This window comes from Pezoporus wallicus, unplaced genomic scaffold (assembly GCF_028554395.1).
Source record: "Pezoporus wallicus isolate ANWC-B61680 ecotype Strahan unplaced genomic scaffold, APGP_CSIRO_Pwel_v1 contig_5352, whole genome shotgun sequence".
NCBI lineage: Eukaryota > Metazoa > Chordata > Aves > Psittaciformes > Psittacidae > Pezoporus > Pezoporus wallicus.
Window position 1 is genome coordinate 3,593,960 of NW_026639660.1, and position 19,779 is coordinate 3,613,738.

The 19,779-nt window shown below is 62.2% G+C and overlaps 1 protein-coding gene across 2 annotated transcripts; it reads left to right on the forward strand.

Annotated features, from left to right (window-relative positions):
- The first annotated feature begins 537 nt into the window (after positions 1-537).
- Positions 538-19,633, forward strand: LOC130602482 (uncharacterized). 2 transcript variants are annotated; one of them, XM_057415372.1, is made up of 33 exons: positions 538-1,120; positions 4,081-4,188; positions 5,552-5,707; positions 6,368-6,499; positions 6,606-6,797; positions 6,888-6,971; positions 7,053-7,171; positions 7,329-7,443; positions 7,716-7,802; positions 8,103-8,218; positions 8,382-8,505; positions 8,722-8,828; positions 8,917-8,998; positions 9,171-9,296; positions 9,374-9,505; positions 9,758-10,014; positions 10,163-10,286; positions 10,452-10,646; positions 10,942-11,097; positions 11,610-11,830; positions 12,161-12,338; positions 12,631-12,777; positions 12,996-13,394; positions 13,725-13,844; positions 14,940-16,478; positions 16,692-16,772; positions 16,991-17,077; positions 17,197-17,288; positions 17,502-17,587; positions 18,130-18,196; positions 18,324-18,487; positions 18,762-18,896; positions 19,107-19,633. In XM_057415372.1, exons 1-33 carry the CDS (start codon positions 692-694, stop codon positions 19,340-19,342), a joined length of 6,393 nt encoding a protein of 2,130 aa, XP_057271355.1. In that variant the 5' UTR covers positions 538-691; the 3' UTR covers positions 19,343-19,633. The 2 variants fall into 2 exon arrangements, with proteins under 2 accessions (XP_057271355.1, XP_057271356.1); XM_057415373.1 differs by lacking the exon at positions 13,725-13,844 and having other exon boundaries at positions 539-1,120.
- The last annotated feature ends 146 nt before the right edge of the window (positions 19,634-19,779 follow it).

Sequence of the window (19,779 nt, forward strand, 5' to 3'; positions counted from 1 at the left end):
TCGGGGTCCCGCATGGCAGCGTGAGGAGTTCCCGGGCACCCCCCGGTCCGCCAAGGCACTTCGGGGGGTGCCGGGGTCTGACGGTGTCCCCGCAGGCTCAGGGGGCAGCATGCCCGCCCCGCCGCTGGCCGCCCCGCTGCTGCGCGCCCTGCTCGCCCGCCTGCTGCCGCTGGCCCGCAAGCGCCTCCTGCCGCCGCTCCGCCGCCTGGGCCGCCGGCTGCGCTCCCGGGAGAGCCGCCAGGCCGTGCTCACCTGCCTGCTCTGCCTCCTCAACCTGCGCAAGAAGGTGGACGACTGACGCCAGCCGGGCCAGGGCAGGGCCGGCCGCGGCGAGTCCCCCCCGCCAGCCCTGCCCGCCTCGGGAGGAGGGACTGGGTCAGGGGAAGGTCCGCCCAGCGCAACCCAGCCCAGGCAGCCGGGGCCGGACGGCTGCCCGCGCCTCGCCGCCAGACCATGGGAGCCGGGCCGCCCCCCGCTCCGCTGCCCCCCGCCGCGGGGCCGTCCCGCTGAGCGCCCCCGCGGGAAGGGGCGGCCCCGCCGCAGCCGCCCGCCCCGGGGAAGGAGCTGGCGCCGCCCGAGTTGTGTCCATCACCGGCGCTCCCCGGCGGCCGGGGCCCCGCGCTGCCGCTTCGCCCCGCGCTGCCCGGGCAGCGCCACCAGGCTGCCCCCTTGCCGGTGGGCAGCGGGGAGGATGTCGGGCAGCACGGCGAGGAAGGTGCAGCCCTTCACCATCAGCACCAAGCTCTCGCTGCCCAAGTGTGCCGCCGACTTCCCCGGGGACGCCTGCCCCGGCATCGCGCTCACCTCCGCTCTAGACAGCCACCGCGGGCTCCGCCGGAGCCTCAATGAGCGCATCTCCCTCTACCTGGCACACGCCCGGGCCGGCCCCGTCGCCCCCGAGGGTCAGCCCCGTAGCCCCAGCCCCGGCGAGGACGGGGGCACCGACGATGAGCGGCTGAACCGCAGCTCCCTCTCCCGCTCCATCAAGAAGATCACTCTGTCCAACTGGCATGGGGAGACCGGCGCAGGGGACACAGCAGGACCCGGGGACCCTGACCGGCCAGGCGGCGAGAGGAACCACAACAACAACAACAGTAGGCCAGGGAAAGCTCAGTTCAAGGTAAGTGATACCCATACCCTGTACCCTCCTCTCAGTGTCTTCCTTGCAGTACCCATTCCGGGCTGCCAAGGGAAGGGTAGATCCTGGGGAGGTCCAAGGGATCCGTGCTGTCTTGCCCCCATGCCCTCGAGGTAGCACCCACTCCAGGGCTCCTGAGGTAGTTGCTTTTCTTTCCATGTCCTCTCTCACATTCCCCTGTCCCCTCCTTCTGTGTGCTGCCAGGCTGGAGGGCAGAAGGTCTCTGCTGGAGATGAGCTTTTGGTAGGTCTAAGATGACCCAGAAAAGCTCTGCCTCAGAGCCCGGCTATGGAAGGCTTAGCTCTTGGGATGCCTGAGATGAGGCAATGGTGTGTGGGGAGCTGAGAACTCACTCTCCCATTTACCAGAGGGGAAACGGAGGCTGGGAGAAGGGAAGTGACTCATGGAGGGCCACACAGCCAGGCAGAGCTGGGACAAGGCTAAGAGCAGGACCCCGGCTCCCGTAACCCCACCCTCTGGGCCTGAGCCTTAGCAGGCACACAGGTCCGAATCCATCAGTTCCCGAGTCAGGGAGACCCCCTGTTGAGGCTGGGATGGGGCAGAAGGCAGCTCGGAGACCTCACTGCTGCTGGCAAGAGCAGGCAGGAACTCCTTGGGATTTAACCCTGAACCGCAACAGCTGGTTTTCCGGCGGGATAGCGCTAGGGAGAGCCGCACAGCCCACTGCCAAAACCCTCATCCTCATTGCCAATAAAGGCCAGACACAGCCTCGCAAGAGCTGCCGCTTCCTCCGGCACGCAGGCAGCTCCTCACTGGGCGGCCAGAGCCTGCGCAGCCCAAGGGGCATCGGCATGAGGGCTCCCCTCTTTCATATAAGGCAGGGACATGTGCTCGGCTCTGCAGTGTGGTGCGGGACTTTCGGGAAGCTGCCAGGATCGGCCCCTCCTTCCTGTCCGGCCTCGGGGGTGGAGCTGGAAGGGGGGGGGGGGGGGGGGGGCAGGCTGCAAGATGGGGCTTTGGGTGGCAGAGCGGCAGCCAGGGTGCAGGGGAAAACGTGTGTTTGGTGGGATGGCAGATGCAGTACAGAAGGGAACACAGAAGACACATTGGGTCTTTCCCAAGTGTACTCCCTGGCCTTTGGCTCTGCCCTGCAGGAATGCGGGACTCCTCTGGGATGAGCACAGTGCAGCCCAGGAGGGTCTGACCCTGGTCTTCCTACTCGTGGGACGTCGCTGGCACTTATTTCTCTATGGGAATGTGACGAGCATATGTGCCACGTTAATCTTGCCTGTATGAGGGAAAGAAGCGTTCACAGAAGAGGCAGCTGAGGCTGCTGCGCTTGTTTCATGTGTGGTTTTGCCAGTGTTGTGAAGCCTGGGGTCCTGCTGGGGAGCGGCTTGATGCCGAGGAGGGCACAGCTCCTTCTCCCAGCCTTTGGTTGCTGTTTGTTGTGAGGGACCGGGGGGGGGGGGGGGGGGGGGGGGGGCAGTCCCGGTAGAGCAGCTCTGCGGGAAGGATGAAGTCATCCTTGTGCTGGCAGCCCTGTTTTCCTGCGGCTGACGATCGTGAGACGGGGACTTTAAATAAAGCTCCATGTCACCTGCAGGCTTGTCTGCCACAGCTGAGCCCTGCTGCAGCCGGTGTGCGAAGCTGCTGCCTAAAGAGGGGCTTCCTAGGGTCTTATGCCCCGTAAGCATTTCATAATTAGCTCCCCGCCATTCCCTAAATGGCATCCAAATCATTCAGCCCTGCTGTCAGGCAGAGGGGTGCCTTCTCCTTCTGGCACCCTCCTGCCAGATGCACTGAGCGTGCTGGGCTGTGACTCAGCCTCACTCCCTGCCGGCTCTTCCTACTCAGGATGGGATGCTGTGGTGTGTGGTGGTGGTCTGTCCTCTGCAGCCACCAGCCAGGCTTTGGAGGCCCCTTGGTGGTGCTCATCTGCCAGGAATTACAGGGTTGTTAGACTGCCATCCATGCTGGGACTCTTCTGCAATCCTGCAGATGGTAGAAAGCCACTTTCTGTGCAGGGAAGGAGTCCTGCTTTGCCTGCGTTGGTTGCCCCTTGGACGCTGTCCCCAGGCTGTAGTGGTCCGAGTGTGGTGGGATGGGTCTGGCTCTGGCTGATCCACGACCCATTTGCTAAGAGGAAAGGATGTCGGGGCAGCACATGTTACTCACCACCTCATGTTGCCCTGTACACACTTGGATGGCTATTAGAGAGAGAGCAAGGTGGCCCTGGGGAGGGAGTGGAAGGAGGTCCCTACGCTGGCCTGCTACGTCTGACAGCTCAAGAAAAGATCCATCTGTAAGAGGATGAGAGTGACGGCCCCTGTGCATGATCCAGTCAATCCCACGCACCTCTCCCCTTGGGGCTGGGCTTCATTAAGTACAAGGTAACATGGAGTTCATCCTGGACCTCCTCTCTGTGCCTGGCTGCAGCTCCTGGACTTCCTTCCTCCTGCCTCTCCCTCCCTCACCCCCATCCCGAGGGAGCCAGCCCTTCCCTGCAAGCCAGCCACCCCCTTAATTCTTGCCTCCCAGCCATGCTGAGGTCAGGGATCAGCAGCTGAGAGGGTTCAGGTTTGTGCCGGTGGAGTTAATGTCCTCCTGTGCCCTCACACCTCTGCCCTGCTGTCCTTAGATGACCAGGGGCAGTAGTGACCAGTCAATGGGTTTCTGCTGCGTTTGGAGTCAGTTCAAGGGGGAACAGGGTGTCTGTGTGGGAGGGAAAATGGAGATGATGCTCACCTTGGGAGCTCTTGGAAATTGCTGAACACATGGCAGGAGCTGCGGATGCTGCACAGAGGAGCCTGGCCTGGATGTGTAAGGAGGGATGGGCAAGAACCCGGCCAAGTGGCTGGGTACTGCCAGCAGCCTTCTCTGGCCAAGGGCATGGGGAGGCAGATGCATGTTTCTCTGTCCCCCAGCTGATGGGATGGTTGAGCACTTCCAGGCTCATGACTGTGCCTTCCTGTCTCTAGGTCTTCCTCAGGAAGGACGTGGATGTGGACGATGAGCAGCAGGAGGTTGTGAGCCTCCGGGCTGGTGGTTTCTGCTCACCAGTGGACAGTGGTTCCCCCTTCTATGCGGTATGTCCCCCAGCCCTCGCTGTTTAGGAGGGCACAGCTTGGAGCTGAGCAACTGAGGGCAGCCACTGGTGGTGAGGTGCAGATGGAGCCTCGCTGCTTTAAAGGGGACAAGCTAGGCACAATGGGGCGAGGGGTCAGCCCCTCAGGCCAGTGCCCAGAGGGTTTATTGCTTCCAAGAGAGCAGGATTACAGGCTCCTCCAGCCCTGGCTGTATCAAGAGACTCAAGATCCCAGAGTCACAGGAGGGCCTGAGAATTCGTGTTGCTATTTAAAAGAAAAAAAAAAAAAGAAAAAAATAAGAGATTTCTGTAGTTCTTGTGGTTAAGCAGAAAGGCTTTGAAAAGCAACTCCCATGCCGTCGGCAGGGCAGCACATGCCAGAGTGCTTAGAGAGCCTTAGCGGCCCAAAGCCCACTGCTCTACATGCTTTTATGAAATCGCACCCTGGCAGGCTTGGGATCTGCTAGGACCCCATGGGGCAGCTTGCACGCAGCTCCCCGGGGAGGGAAGGCTGCCCTTGGGCTGCCCCAGGAGCAGTTTCTGCCTGGTGAGTAGAAGCAGTGAGCCCTGCATATTCAGGCTTCTCCTGGAGATGCCCAGGCTCCTGTTTGCCACCAGTTAGTGCAGGGTCAGGTCCCCATCCCTGGGCAGCAGGGTGGGAAGTGAGTGCCCGGGTGGCTGTGCTGTCCCCTGGGCTACATGCAGCTGGGCCCGGGGCTGAGCTTGGAAGAGGGCCAGTGCTTTCACTGGCTGACCTCTGCCGTCACCCCTGGCAGAGCTGAAGCCCTGACACAGGGTTTCGTCAGCATCGTCTGCCCGTGAGGCCGCGTCCCGTGGGAGGTGCTGTGCTTTCTGCCCACCACCACTGCTCACTTTGGATGGGAGCTCCGGGTACCCCTGAAGGGGCGACAGGCTGAGTTCATCAGGGACCTGCCCCATAGCTTCCCCATCCCATCCCCTGGCAGTGTCCCTTGGGGTGACACCAAATGGATGCCACAGAGGGGAATGCTCCCTGTAGGGACATGCAGCCTCAGGCTGGAGGGGCAGCAAGCACCACATCCATCTCCAAATTGGGTGCAGGGACCAGCAGAGGTGTTGGGTGCCGTCCCACTAGCCTGGAGTGACCCGGGGCTGAGGGACAGCCTGGCAACCCCCTGCCAGGGCTGTGAAAGCCACCGGTGCAGCCTTGGTAGAGGGGAGCTGTGCCTTGGAATGTTGGAAGAGAGCCCTATGTCAGTGAAGGAGTGGGATCAGGGATGAGGCAGGCTGACATACCTGAGTTGTGCACCTGAAATGCTCCTGGGAGGTGATGGGGAAGGCTCTCTGTGGCAGCACAATGAATTCCCCACCTCTGCCCACCCCAGCTGGCAGCATCCCTGGCATCATCACCCCAGAAAGAGAGCCCCAGGGGCAAGGAGCCCAGCATGGCACCAAGAGGCGATGGGCGAAGTGGTGCGGGAGCACCCCTCCTCCTTGACCCGAGCCCTCTGGTAGCCCAGTTCAACCGGGAGATGCTGCAGGTGAGGACAGATGGGTGCCCGCTCTAGGAATTGTGTCGGAGCGGAGTGGGGGGCTCCGGGGCCTTTCATGTGAGCAGCGGGGGAGGGCGCACGCTGGGGAGGCTGAACTCCCTGCCCTGAGCGAAGCCGTGGTTGTGGCATGAGATCATGTTTGGCTGCTTCTCCCTGGCTGTCGGCCCCAGGGAGAGGGGGTCAGCCCACACCAGGGCCCTGCTTCCTCCCCACGTGCGCACGCTCCTCCAGGCCCCCATCCTCCTCCTCCCAGTCCCTATCCCTGGGAACAGGGATGGTGCAGGGGGGCTGCTTCTGTGTCATACTGGGGAGGGTGCATGGGTGGTGAACTGTGGAGGAGGGTGCAGGGAGAAGAGATGCTTCCTGCAGGGCTGTCCTGTGCAGAGATGCCCAGTCTGGCCTGCTGGTGGGGGGGGCAGGTGCTGGAAAGAAGCCAGATGCTACTCACCTTCTCACCCCCATTGCCACTGATGCCATCTTGAGCCCCTTTGCTGGCTTGTTGGTGCTTGGAGCAGATGGGTTGTCAGCCCAGAGAGTACCCTTGAGTCCCTGTTGTGGCTTCGGAAGGGTTTGGGCTTGTGTCCCCAAAGCTGTATCCTTGAGTCTCTGGTGGAGGTCCCTGGCTACGGGGCTCTTCCCACATGGCAGGCAGAGGGCTGGGTGCGAGGCAAGCTGCGGGACCTGAAGGACGGCTGCGACCTCCAGGACTGGGAAGAGGTGGCTCAGACGCTGCAGCGGGACATGAAGGATTTTGAGAACACGCTGATAAAGCTCAACCAGGTGAGGGTGGATGGCGGCATGGCTCCCATTCCCTGCAGCACCCATGTCCCTGTGCTCTCCAAAGCAGAGGGTCCCTGGGAGCCCCTCACGCTGACTGGGTCCACAGATGGGTGAGCAGCTGATGTGGCGAGCCAGCCCCAGCGCCGAGGCAGTGCGCAGGCAGCTGCTGGCCCTGCGGGAGCAGTGGCAGCTCCTGAAGCAGACAGCCGCCAGCCAGAGCAAAGCCCTGGGTGGGCTGCGGAGCCTGCAGGACTTCAACAGGAAAGCCGAGCAGCTGGAGGCATGGATCAAGCACAAGGTGCGGGGTGCTCAGGGCATGGTCCGCGGGGGGGGGTGGGGGGACGCAACCATGCTGTCCCACTGCCTTCTCACACTCTCCCTGGCCCAGGAGGAGAAGCCATCCATGGAAGCCCTCCTGCAGGAAAGCCCGGACAAGATCCAGCTCACCCGCCGCATCCTTGACTTGAAGCAGGTGAGAGGCTGCTGGGTGACCTGAACCTGGAGCATGGTGCAGGTCCTTGAGGATGCTAATGTCTGCCTCTGTTCGGGCCAGGAGGAGCAGCAGTTCCAGAGCCTGCACAAGGAGCTGAACAGCCTGGCCCAGAAGCTGGAGAAACAAGGCAAAAGTGAGAGCAGGAGCATCTCAGCCCGACGCAAGCACCTCAACAAAACGTGAGTGGAGGATGCACAGTCTGAGCCAGGCACTGGGAGACAACAGGCTGGGAAGCAGGACCCCCAAACCTCCCTCGTGCCTCCCTTCACCCCAGCTCTGCACTGCTCCCTAGGAGGGCATAGGCTGCCCTTCACATCTCCCCTTCCACCGGCGCAGGTGGCTGCGGCTGCAGGGGACCCTGAAGGAGCACCATGAGGCTCTGCAGCTGGCCCTGGAGGTGGCTGCCTTCCTCCAGCAAGCGGATACCCTGCTTGGGGCCATCCACACCAAGGTACCAGCACCGGAGCCACGGTCAGCCTGGTGTGGGGCTGCTGTACGGTCAGAGCAAAACTGGGCAGGTCGCACCTTGCTCTCATCCCCTGCATGGGGACTGCTGTGGTCCCAGCACCCTCAGCCTGGGGCTTGGGGAGAGTGCTGGGAGACAGAGCCTGGTGTGAGAAGGGGAACCAAAGGGGCAAGCACAGCTTTGCAGCATCCCTTTCTGCCAGAGCTGAGGGAGGGCCCTGTCCTCCTCCTGCTGCTCACTGCAGCTTCTTCTTACAGCAAAAGAACATCTGTGGTGTAGGGAAGCCAGGGGAGGGCGAGCCATGCCGGGATCGGGATGTCAGAGACATAGCCAGCCAGGTGATGGTAAGTGCAAGAGACTGCCTCATTCTCTGAGCTCTGGGAAGCATCCCAATAGAGGGGAGATGTGTGTACCTTCCCAGGTCAGCACTGGCACCAGCCAGCAAGGCTGGGGACTAAGTGGGCACCCCAAAGCCACATGGGGTGGTGGGGCTGTGTGATAATGGGGAACCCTCCTGGGGGCAGGAGGGGACCAGTTTTGGCCCCACAGGGCTTGTGGTGGGTTGCCGTCATGCACTTGCACTGTGGCTATGGTGGCTCATCCCCTATCCTATCATTGCTCCCCGGCTGCTCTCTCTCCTCCAGATGCTGGATGTGACTGTGTCCCAGCTCCTCAGCCTGCAGCCCAGCCTGGCAGCCCGGGTGAACCCCAAGCACCGAGAGGTGAAGGAGAGCTGGGCACAGCTCCAGCAAGCACTGAGGTAGGGCATAGCCCGGATGAGCCCCAGAACCCTCTAGCACTAGAGGTGGAAGCTCAGGGAAAGATCTGTTAGCTCCTGACAGGCTGCCTCCGGGGCACCAGCTGCACTTAAGGTCTCTCTTCATCCTCTTCTCCCCTGAGCCTCTGTTGTTCCCCTTTCACAGGACAGGGAAGGCTCTGGTGCTGGTGAGCAGTTCTCCAGGGGGGAAAGCTGTGGCTCTGAGCGCTGAGTCCCAAGCTGCAGGGAAGGAAGCAGGAGACAAATGGACAAGAGACTCTGGGAGCATGGTGAGAACAGGCATCTACCTTCCTCCAGACATCTCCAGCACCTTTTCCTTGGAAAAATGAGCAACCTTGTGGGAAAGGGGAGGTGTTAGCAAAGCCCAGGCTGAGCACACCTGGCCCTGGCCCTGCTGCTTATGGGAGGTGATAAGTGCCAGGCCTTGGACAAAGGGAAGCACGCTTTGGGCTGGCAGGGGAGGAACAGGAGCCTTTGTGCTGTAGGTACCGAAGGATGTACCAGGGAAGATGGTGGAGCACAAGGGAGGAGAGGGGAGCAGCCTTGGCTCCCCGGTGGTGATGCAGCTTCTTCAGGGAGAGGACAGCAAAAGGTACTGGCTGCAGGGAGCGAGATGGAGTTGGAGGGGATGGGGATCTCCTGTGCAAGGGGGAACCTTCCAGTTCTGTCCCTCTCTGCAGGAGGAGGAGAGAGGCAGAGGCTGAGTGGGGGACGTGGCAGCAGGAGGCCCATGTGCGGGATGTCTGCCATGTGGTGAACACGGTAATGTCTCCCCGAAAACACACTTTGCTCCCTGTCCAGGCAGGCAAGCTAGTGCTGGGGGGCAGGACTCCCTTCCCTGACCCCCTCCTGCTGTTTGTGGGCATGCTGCTTGTGCACGCATGCTGTCCCTGGTCTGGGCACTAATGTACCACATCTCCCTGCTCCTCAGCAGACTGTGTCCTCGCACAAGGACAGCGTGGGTCCCAGAGTCCCTCCACGCCTGGGGGATGTGGAGAGCCTGGAGGGAGCACAGATGCAGGGGGAGCCCCTAGACCCCACCTCCAGGGCCGCATTCCTGGTGAGCCCCCTCAGGTGTGGGCTATAGGGTGACAGCAGCAGGGCCCATTCTAACCACCCTCCCTGCCTGCCTGTCAGGAGGGGCCGGTGCCTGGGAGGCCCCCCGGGAGCCCACAGGTGGAGGCCATGCTGCGGGAGCTGAGCGAGCTTTGGGAGGACCTGCAGAGGAAGCACCAGGAGAATGGCATCGTGCTGCAGGAGATTGATAAGGTACATGGAGGAAGGGCTGGGGTGGGCCCAGGGCATGCCCCTGCTGCAGCAGCTTGCTGGGGGTCAGCAAGCAAGGTGCTCATCAGGACAAGAGCTGCAGCATTGGCACTGACATCTCCGGATGGCATCACTGCTTCAACTGCACCACCCGAGTTGCCAGTGCCCTGGGTACCCACGGTGGGGTAGTAGCATGGCCTCTGCCTTTCCTGGATGGCTCAGAGCCAGGCTGATGGGCTCCCTATTCTCCTCCAGGCACTGAGGCTGGTGGGGGAGCTGGACCGGGCCGAGCGGTGGCTGCAAGCCGTGGCCGGGTCACTCTCAGAGCCGGCTGCCATGAAAAGCCCTGTGGAGCTACGCCAGGACCTGGAGGAGATGGGTCAGCTGGAGAGGCAGCTCGTGCTGTGTGGCACCAAGCTGCAGGCACTGCGGGAGGAGGCAGCAGGCGAGTCAGCCACCGAGCTCGAGGGAAGGAGGAAGATGCAGAGGAAGGTGGAGGTGGTGGAGGAGAAGTGAGTCCTTGGGGAAAGTGCCTCCTCTCTGATCTCCAGGTTGGGCAAGGAGGAGGATGCTTGCCCTGAGGAGGTGCGGGGAGGATGATGCTTGCCGCGAGGCAGTGTGGATGGTGCCAGCATGTGTGATGGGTGCCTGTCCCCACAGGTTGGCACGTGTGCAGGCAGCCCTGCGGCGCCGGGCGGCAGACCTGCGTGACTCCCTGGTGCTGTCTGAGTTCCTGCAGGACCTGCAAGAGGAGGAGGCACGGAGCCGACGGGGACCTGAAGCGGTGAGCAGTGGGACCAGGCATCTTTTGGGATCGTCCAGCATCTGGGACTGGAAGTAGGGTTGGTCTGTGGGTGGCACGGGGACCCCATGGGTGTCCCCCTCCAGCCCAGCTGCCTGGGGGTATGTTCCCCGCATCCCTCACTCCTGTTGTTTCTGTTGGCTTCAGCCAGGGAGTGGTCATTGCAGCTTGCAGGGGTCTTTTCCCCTGCTCTTGGCCCAGGCCGGGCAGCCGCTGAGCAGAGAGGACTTGAGCCATCCCTTGGGAGAGCTGCAGGAGGCTGTGGAGATGCTGAACGATGCAGCGAAGGAGCGGGAGCGGGTCATGGAGGTGGCAGCAGAGACGGAGAACCTGGAGCGCCTGGTAGGGGATGGAGGCAGGGGTCTGGGGAAGCAGCTGTGTAGTCCACCTGTAGCTGAACATGCTGGCTAGTTGGGATAGGGCATGCATCTCAGCCGGTCCCAGTGGGACGTACAGGCATTGGATACATGGGGTCTGCTCTGTGTGAAGTTATCCCCATCCCTTCTGTTGCTGCTGCTCCCTGCCCTTCTGCAGGCACATGGCAGGGTGCCCTCTGGGGTGGGCTGGGGCTGCTGGTGAGTGGTGGCACAGGTGGTCCCACGCCAGGACTCATCCCTTCTCCCCAATGCCCATCCAGGTGGCAGAGGTGTCCCCATGCCTGGAGGCCCTTCGATGCAGAGCTGAGGCACTAGCTCGTGACACTGCCCAAGCAGAGAGCAGCTTCACTGCGGTGAAGAGTGAGAAGGATCTCGAGGGGCTGCAGGGCTTGCTGAGCCAGCAGCAGGAGCTGGAGGTGAGACCCAGGGAGCACCGTGCCCATGGTAGGGAGGCATCCCAACTGGCTGGGGCCATCCCAGGGAGGCACTGGCCCGCAGGGGCCCAGGTGTTGTGAGCCTTGGCACACCATGGCAGGCTGGGCTGGAATTTTCCAGCAGAGCTGAGCCCTGCCCTGCTCCGCTCCCTCTGCTGGCGCGGGCCAGGCCAAGGGGAGAGCTTACGTCAGCTCCCGTGTGCCAGCGCCTGGCTGCCAGCACCTCACTCATCTTCCCAATGCAGGGAGGTGACTCACGCCAGCAGAGCAGGGAAACCAGGCAGCCCACTGCTCTGCCCATCCTCCTGCCAAGGGTGGCTCTGCCCGCTCCCTGTGCCAGCATCCTCTATCCCCACATACTCCCCTCCATCCCTGCATGCTCCCTTCCATCCCTGCATCCTCCCTTCCATCCTTCCATCTCCACTCAGGGGAGACCAGCCTGGGCACAGAGGGGTTGGATGCATCCTGAACCTTTTCTGCCTTGTGCTCTTTAGCGTGAGGTGTCAGAGACCCTGCAGGGGCAGCTGGAGGAGCTGGAGAGGGCAAGTGCACACCTGGAAGAGCTGTGCCCCACTCGTCTGTGCCCTGTCAGCCGGGAGGTGCAGGAGACGCTGTGTGCCTGGGCAAGGCTGCGGGAGCTGCTGCAGGAGACCCGGGCCAGTGTGCAGCAGGCCAGCCGGCTGCGGCTCTTCTTCAAGGATTACTTGGCCATGATGTGAGTGGTGATGAGCCATCAGGGCTGTCTCTGCAGTGGCTGGGGAGAGCTGGTGACAGCATGGTGTGGACTCATAGGCTTCCATGGTGGGTACATGGGCAATGCCAGAGCTGCAGCCAGGCAAGGCCATGGGGAGCTTGGAACCAAGGGCTGTGCCAGGGCTCCCTGCTGTGGGGCAGCCCCACAGCATCTTGCCCTGCCCCACCAGACTTGCTGCTACTCTAGCAAGCTGCTTCCAGCCATCCCTGAGCGTGGGAATGGCTTCTCTGGGGCCTGCAGGGCTGAAGAGGGAGTAAGTCGTTCCTCAGCCCATTTTTCACATGCCCACAGTTCCTGGACGGAGGACACGCGGGCTCAGATCTTCTCTGAAGGCTCAAGTGGCCACGGCCTCCCAGAGACTCCGTGTGAGGAGCTGGAGAGAAGGATCGAAGGGAAGCTCAAGGAGTTTGAGGCGCTGGCAGCGTCAGGGCAGCAGCTGGTGTCTGAGGAGCACTACCTGAGCGCAACAGTAAGGACAGGGCAGATGAGGTCGGGGAAACCCTCAGAACCCCCCAAAATCCTCTGTGGACAAGAGGGAACAATGTGTGGGTGCAGAGCCCCAGCAAGTGAACAGCCATGCATTCCTCAGCTGCTCAGGGCAGGAAGGAGTTTCACTCAGCAGTAGATGCTGAGACCTGAGGTGATGTGACTGTCCTCAAAAAACCCTCCTAAACTGCTCTGTAGTGGAGTGTCCTGGTGGGGCCAGTGTCCGTGGGCCAGGAGTCCTTGCCTAGGCTGCCCAGCATCTCTTCTCCCTTCAGATAAAGGAGCGCTTGGAGGAGCTGCAGAGCATGCTGGGCTGGGTGCTGGTGCGCTGGCGAGCACAGAGGCACCAGCGGGACCCAGGAAGAAAGCAGGAGGACAGAAGAGACCCGGAGAGCCCCTCTGGCATGTCTCCCACCAGCCAAGTGAGTACCCAGCCATGCTGAGACTGTCAGGGAGCAGGATCAGCCTTGAGGCTGAGGGTAGCAGAGGCACCGGGTGGAGGGGGTGGTGTAGAAGTAAAGGAGGGATGTGTGCCAATGCCTCTGGGACTCTCAGGCCGGGCAAAGGGAACATTGTCCTGAGAAAATGCCTGCCTCTGGCAGACCTTCCTCCACATTCCCTCTCTTGTCTTGCTCCCCAGGAGCAGCATGCCCTGTGTGCTCAGCCCCAGCTGGAGAGCATCCACAACCCAGTGGAGTTCATGCCCTGTTCTGTCCTCAAGCCTATGCAAAGATCAGAGCCACGGCTGCCAGTGGGAATGGCCATCTCCCCTCCAGCATTGCCCCACTCGGATACCCCATCAGGAGTGGAGCAGAGCCGGGGGGAGCCCAGCAGCTCAGCATCCACCGGTGCAGGACCCCACGAGGAGGCTGTCATCTGGGATCCTGCTGAGACCTCCACGCTGCTGCTGCCACCGCGGGGCCCCGGCGGGCTGGGCGGGACGGTCAACCTCATCCTCAGCATCAGCAAGAAGGGCGAGAAGAAGAAGGCGCAGCCGGTGCCTGGAGGGGAGAGGCTGGGGGAGGAGGCGCTGGGGACGGTACGTGGGGATGGCAGACAGCTTCCGCAGAGCCATGGGTGAGCACGCAGTGCCCGTCCCAGGACCAGCCAGGGTGTCTTCCCAGGGCTGTGCACCCATGCAGACTGGGAGGCTTTGAGGGCTGCAGGGTAGCCCCCATGGGCTGTTTTCAAGCGAGCTGTTGGGGCTGTATCAGTCTCAGGAGAGGGACCTTTGGCTGTGCCGATGCCAAGCAATGCCCAAGGGCCAAGGACGAGCTTGCGCCACCCCCTTTGCCTGCGCTCTCCTGCTCTGGCTCCTTCACTCACTCTGCCCTCAACTCTCTCTGTGTCTCTCTCTCCCCCTGCTCAGCTCCCTGCCACTAAACGCTCAGGCTGTAAAAACTTTTGGAAGCGTTGCCAGGGGCTTTTAGGAAACACTTGGGGTAGTTTAAAGCGAAAGAGAAAGCCGCCTCACCAGCCAGTGGAAGAGGTAACATCCCCAGGGGAGGCTGCATGCTGGGCAGAGTGGCTGCATGGTGTGAACCTGCCTGCTACCAACCCTCCTTGCCATGCCGCTGTGCCCTGCCTGTGGTGGTCCTGCAGGAGAGCGAAACCCTCATGGTGACATGAGCTCCAGAGTGTGGTGGGTGCTGGGGCATGTGAGGAAGGAGTTTGGACAGGACTGGCCGCAGTTTGGCCCCCTGGGTAATTGGTTCTGGTAGCCATGGTAGGTGGGAGAGCCTCCCCCCTCCATTGCCAGCGTGCAGCAGCGGTCCCTTGTGCAGCTGACTGAGGGGAGCAAGGGTGAATGGGGCCATGTGAGGGTGCATGTCTGGGGAGGGCTGATTCCGGGTTGCATGGCTTGTAATCCTGGGGCTGGGAGCGCGGTATTTTGGTGGTGCTCCAGAGTGTGCACGAAGCATTTTGTGTCCCAAGGACAGCCATGGCTGAGCACCCCAGCACAGCCAGGGATGGGTAGCCCAAGGGAGAGGCCCCAGACTGGAGAGGCCAGAGGGCACTGGGGCAGGGCAAGGGGCTGCCAGGAGAGTTTTGGTAACAAACACCCTCCGGCCCAAGGGGTACAGGAGGACACTGCTCCAGCTGCTGCAGGTAGCTTTTATCCTTGCAGCTGTGGAAACCCAGGAGAGGGGCTGCGGCCGGGCTGGAGAGGGTCTCTATAAGGAATAGGGGGGCTCAGCCGCTGCCCAGTGCATTCACAGCTCTGTCACCTAGGGGCATGCAGGGGTGGGCAGCAGTGACTGCTGTCTCAGTACCCACCCCGAAGTCATGGCAGTGTGGCAGGAGAGCCACATGGCATAGGCAGCCCCCACCGCACCCCAGCAGGGGGACTCCATGCTGGTTAGAGGCGGGTTCCTTCGCCTCCACGGAGGTGGGAGCAGCCCTCAGGGTGCTGAGGTGAAGCCATGCTGCTCCCAGCTCGCTATGCGCTGCTGGTGAGCATTTTTGGCTGCCTGCCCCCTGGCTCCCCACTTGCCTAGGCACAGCACGGAGAGGGGCTGGTCGGTGCAGGGTAACGGAGGCTTCAGCCATGAGAGTCACACGTCTCTTATCTCTGTGTCCCCAGGCGCAGGCGGAGGCAGAGAAAACCTCAAGTGCTAAGCGGCCGCCCACCGTTGCCCGCCGGCCTCCAGCACCAAGCACTGGGACCTCATCCACCTCTCACACCCTGCCCATGGCTGGGGCCGGCTCCCTTTTCAACAGCCTGCAGCGGCGGGAGCAGGCAAGGGCCGAGCAGGCCCAGCTGCTGACCCTGCAGGGTATCATGGGCACCAGCTCCCTGCAGCCCGCGCCCGAGGAGCGGCACGGCCCCAGCAGCACATGGCCTCAGAAGTGCGGCCGGAGGAAGGGGGGCCCCGGAGCAGCCGCTGCTGGACCCCAGCTCAGGGAGCTGCTGCTCTATGTCAGGAACCCGCTGGTGCAGGACATTGATGCTGAGTGCGAGGCGGCCCCCCAGGACACCCACCCCCCCAACCAAAAAAACACGTGCCCCCACCTTTCCCTGGGCTCTGTGCTCAGCCTGGAGCTGCCCCGGGACCCAGTGGTCTTGGGGTGCCACCGAGGGGCCACGGTGCGGCCAGAGGAAGCAGAGGGGCAGGAGCAGAGGCAGGTCAGGGCAGTGAGGCCGCAGGAGCCCACAGGTACGCACGGGGCTGTATGGCAGAAGAAGGTAGATGCGGATGGGCACAGTCCCCAGGGGCCTGGTGAAGGGCTGGGCTCTTCCCCTAAGAGCGAGCGAGGAACATGGTTCGAGGAGGTGAGCTTCAACCCCAGCTACAGCCGGCAAAGGGCACATTGTGCTGGCGAGGAGCGCTGGAGCCCGAGGTGCCCTGGCAGCGCTGGTGAAGACCCCCTGGACTTCAGGCCGAGCCGGCTGCCCCGCATCGGCGTGCTGCACAAGCGGGTTGGACGGGAGGGGGACGAGCTGTCTGCCCGGCTGAGCCAGGATGGCAGCCCCGGTGCCAGTGGCAGGGCCAGGCATTGCGAAGCTGCTCGGCTGGAGCTGGGGCCATCCCCTGCTGGCACACCAGGCAGGGCAGGAGCGATGCCCAGCCCTGCCCGCACACAGCGGCCAGCCAGCAGTGGCCAGCCCCAAGTGTCCCCAGCTTCCCCCGCTGCCCCCACCCAGCTCTCTGTCCTGGAATGGGAGCTGGGGTCCCCTCAGCCCCAGAGCCCTGCGTCGGGCACCAGAGAGGTTTGCCACCCTGCTCATGGGCAGTTTGAGGAGGAGGAGGAGGAGCTGCAGGCCATCTGGAATGGGGCAGACGACCAGCAGGCACACAGCATACCAACAGGCAGCCGCGCCCGCCGCCTACCAGGGAGCAGGGCAGGCAGCGTACCCAGCCCTGACGCCGCTGCCGGTGGGCCCCTCATCCTCTCGTCAGCCAGCAATGTACTAGTTGCCAAGTTCACCCTTCCCACCACTGCCCGGCTCCTCCACAGCCCTTCCGGAGACAAGAGCCCTGGTGCAGGGCACAGCAGTGGTGGCAGTCCCAGCAGACACGGGGTGTCCCCCCGCTCAGAGGAGCTGGTGTCCACAGCCTCCTTGGATGGCCCCAGCGCCTGGGATCTGCGGAGATGTGGGGAAGAGAGGGAGGGCAGCAAGGTGAGAGCCATGGAGTGTCCCTCGGAGTCAAGCAGTGGGTTGGGGGACATTCCAGGCAGCAGCTGGGTTACCTGCTCCAGCAAACCTCACCCCAAAAGCCTACAAACAGCATAGAACATTGCTTCTGTTGTCCCTTTCCCACCTTGGCATTGCCTGCTGGGGATGGGTCAGGCAGACCCCATGTGCTCAGGGCTCACCCCTGTCTCTTCACAGGTCCCCTCCGGTAAAACAGAGTTTCAGATGATGGAGGGCACACTGGAAAGGAAGCACGTGTTGCAGACAGGAGGGAGGAAGGTACATGCATGGCTGCGGGGCTTCTTCAAGGCTGGAGTGCTGGGACATGGCAGGAGGCGTCCAGGTTTTGGGGCATGAGTGAAGCCAGGGGTGCTCCTGGCACTACCATGGCATTGCTGCTGGGAGGGCAGAGCCCACCGGGGCTGGGGTGCACTCTGGGTCGCATGGCCTTCTCCCAAAGCTGCTGGTGTCACAGCTGTCCCGTTTGTGTCCTACAGGCCAGCTGCCGGGCCTGGAGCCTCTTCCACGCCGTGCTGATGAGGCAGACACTGTGCTTCTACCAGGACCGCAGGGACAGCCTGAAGGTGTGGGGGGGGAGAGTGGAGTGACATGGGACAGAGCTGGCAGTGGGGTAGGAGGCTGGCAGCAGGGAAGGCAGAATCTGCTAACCCTGCTGTTACTCTTGCTGTTCCCTGTGCTGCAGAGTTCCGTGGTGGCCCTTCCCCTGAACCTCGCCGGGGCAGTCTGCACCCCGGATGCCGAGTACACAAAGAAGACCAACTGCTTCAGGCTTCAGTGAGTCACCCCAAGCCCGGGCACAGCCCTCCCTGATGTGCCCCGGCTGGGACAGACACCCACCAATACCAGCCATTGCTCAGTGGCTCAGTGTGGTGCTTATGATTTCCTTCTTTCTTTCCCACCTGTTTTCCCTCTTTCCCAGGCTGGCAAGGGCTGTGGTTTTTGCACCCCGTGTCTGTCTCATTGCTGACTTGTTCTCCCTCCCTGCAGGCTGCAGGATGGCTCCGAGTACCTCCTGAGGGCCCCCTCCCAGCCCCTCATGAACGAATGGGTCTCCAAGCTGCAGCAAAACTCAGGTGAGCAGCCCTCGCTTGTGAAAGGGGCCTGGCTGTATGTGCATACCATGGTGTGCAGCCCCACTGGTACATGGAGGGTCAGAAGAGAAGCAGTATAGTGTTGTCTCTGATTTATGCCTCCTAACTTGCCTTGGGAACAGCAGATCTCTGCCAGGCAGGATTTGGAGGCTTTGTTTTCACACCACATACACAGTTACAAATCAGGAATAGCACAACTGACGTCAGTGGAGCTGCAGCAGCGAAAAGCTAGTGTCAGGAAAATTGTAATTGCGCCTTGGTCTTCTTGCATCCTCTCTGTGGGGCCTGGAAAGACCTTGCCTGTCATCCAGGCAAGGAGACCTGTAATACTGAGGTCTTCCCACTGCTGTACCCATACCCAAGGGCCTTCAGGTCTCACCATGGCTGGCAGGACCGAGAGCAGGCATTGCAGCAGGAGGTCAGAGGGGCCCACCATGCAGCACGGGCACCCAGAGCTGGGGCTGGCTCTGCAGGATGGTCCTGCACGTTGCCTGCACCTAGCAGGATGTTTTCTATACCCCCAGGTTTCCCCGAAGTGGATTACTTCCAGGTGGCAGCACAGCATGTCGAGGGCACTGGCGGTGCTGGGGGGTGAGTAGCCAGGAGCCGGCTAGCCGGATCTCATTGTTATAGCTCTCTCCCATGCTTGCCCTTGTGTGCTACTCCAGCAGGATATCAGAGGGCCAGTCTGGTTAACTAAATCTCTGCTACTTCCCAGTTTCAGCAAGGTCCCCAGCCCTGGGAGCTCCCACCTCCAGGGGCAGCATCTGGTCACGACCACCAAGAGCCAGGAGATCGTGGTGCTACCCTGCTCCAACGCTTGGCTGCAGCGGGCTGTGGGCAGCCAGGATGGCACAGCCGATGGGACTGTGGCAGCAGCAGGTGACTTTTCTGACTGGCTGGGCTCCTGCTGTCCTCTCACCAGTGCAGAGAAGTGCAAGGTTGCTGACTGGGGGTGAACTGAAGGCTGTCAGTCAGTGTTGAGCTGGGTGTTGTCTGGGCCAGGAGGCCCAGAGCCCCATGCCCAGGAATTGGGTTGGGAAAAGCACCAGTTATCTCCTTTCACTTCCTGGAATACATTTTGCTGTCCTCTCTGGGGCTGACATGGGTGTCCTATGATGGCCCTGCCTTATGACCTGTCTCTGTTCTGCTCCAGAGGATGCTCACGTGTCCAGGCACAGGGAGCAGCAGTGGTCACCCAGAGGGTCCCCGGGGTTATGGGACAACAGCTGCCAAGATGACGACTCCGGGCTGGTGGCCAACAAGAGGAGGTCCTACTCCTTCACCTCAGGTAGGACGCTGGTTTCGCTGTCACTGCCAGAAGGTGGCACCAGTGCCCTTGTCCCCACCGACACACGAGGGCAGGTGTGATGCTGCTCCAGCATCCACCCGGTCCCACATCCCTGTGCCTGGGCTGCAGCTCCCTACTCAGGGTGAGCTCTGGGGGACTGGCAGCATCTGCTGGTACCCTGCCCTCCCTGCTGACTGCTCCCTCTTGCAGCCACCTACCAGAGGATCACTCCAGTGGCTGTGCCCAAGGAACCCATGGAGGCTGGGAGCAGCTACTCGGTCACGCTGTACATTGGGGAGCAAGCACCTGCTGTGCCCCGAGCACGCTGCCACTCCTTTGTGGCCCGGCCAGGGACCCCACAGGACACACTGGGGGAGAAGACCCCTGCCCCCCCTCGCCCCAAGAACAAATCCGTCTTCAAGAAGTTCTTTGGGAAGAAGGAGTGAGCCCCAGCCAATGGGGAGAAAAGCTCTAGCCTGCCCTTGGTCCTCCTGGGTGCCATCCCAGCATGGTCTCTGCTCCCAGCACCAGCTCACCGCCTCCCCGGGGGAGAGAGGCTGCAGTGAGCAGCTCTGCTCCAGCCACCGCAGCTCTGGCCTCAGCCCGGCGCTGAGCACCCCTCCTGCCGGGTGCTCTGCCTGGGTGCGATGGCTCCCCAGGCATCCTGCCGACACGCAGCACAAGCAGGGGGTCGAGGGGTGTTGTTTTTATTAAAAAATAAACAGACACATAGTGTGGGAGCTTCTTCCTCCAGCAGCACCCGTCGGGCTCAGCGTGGTGGTCCTCGCTGCGGGGAAGCCTCAGACGAGGGAGACCTCTGCAGCGGGGTTCAGCTCTACTTGTGGAAAAGCCTGAGCGTCTCACAAGGATGCTTTGTCCTGTG

Excerpts from the sequence above, each read along its gene's own strand:
- LOC130602482 (XM_057415372.1), top strand. The coding sequence starts at position 692 with ATGTCGGGCAGCACGGCGAGGAAGGTGCAGCCCTTCACCATCAGCACC. Across the intron at positions 7,172-7,328 it reads CGCAAGCACCTCAACAAAAC|GTGGCTGCGGCTGCAGGGGA; the intron begins GTGAGTGGAGGA and ends CCACCGGCGCAG. Across the intron at positions 7,444-7,715 it reads TTGGGGCCATCCACACCAAG|CAAAAGAACATCTGTGGTGT; the intron begins GTACCAGCACCG and ends TTCTTCTTACAG.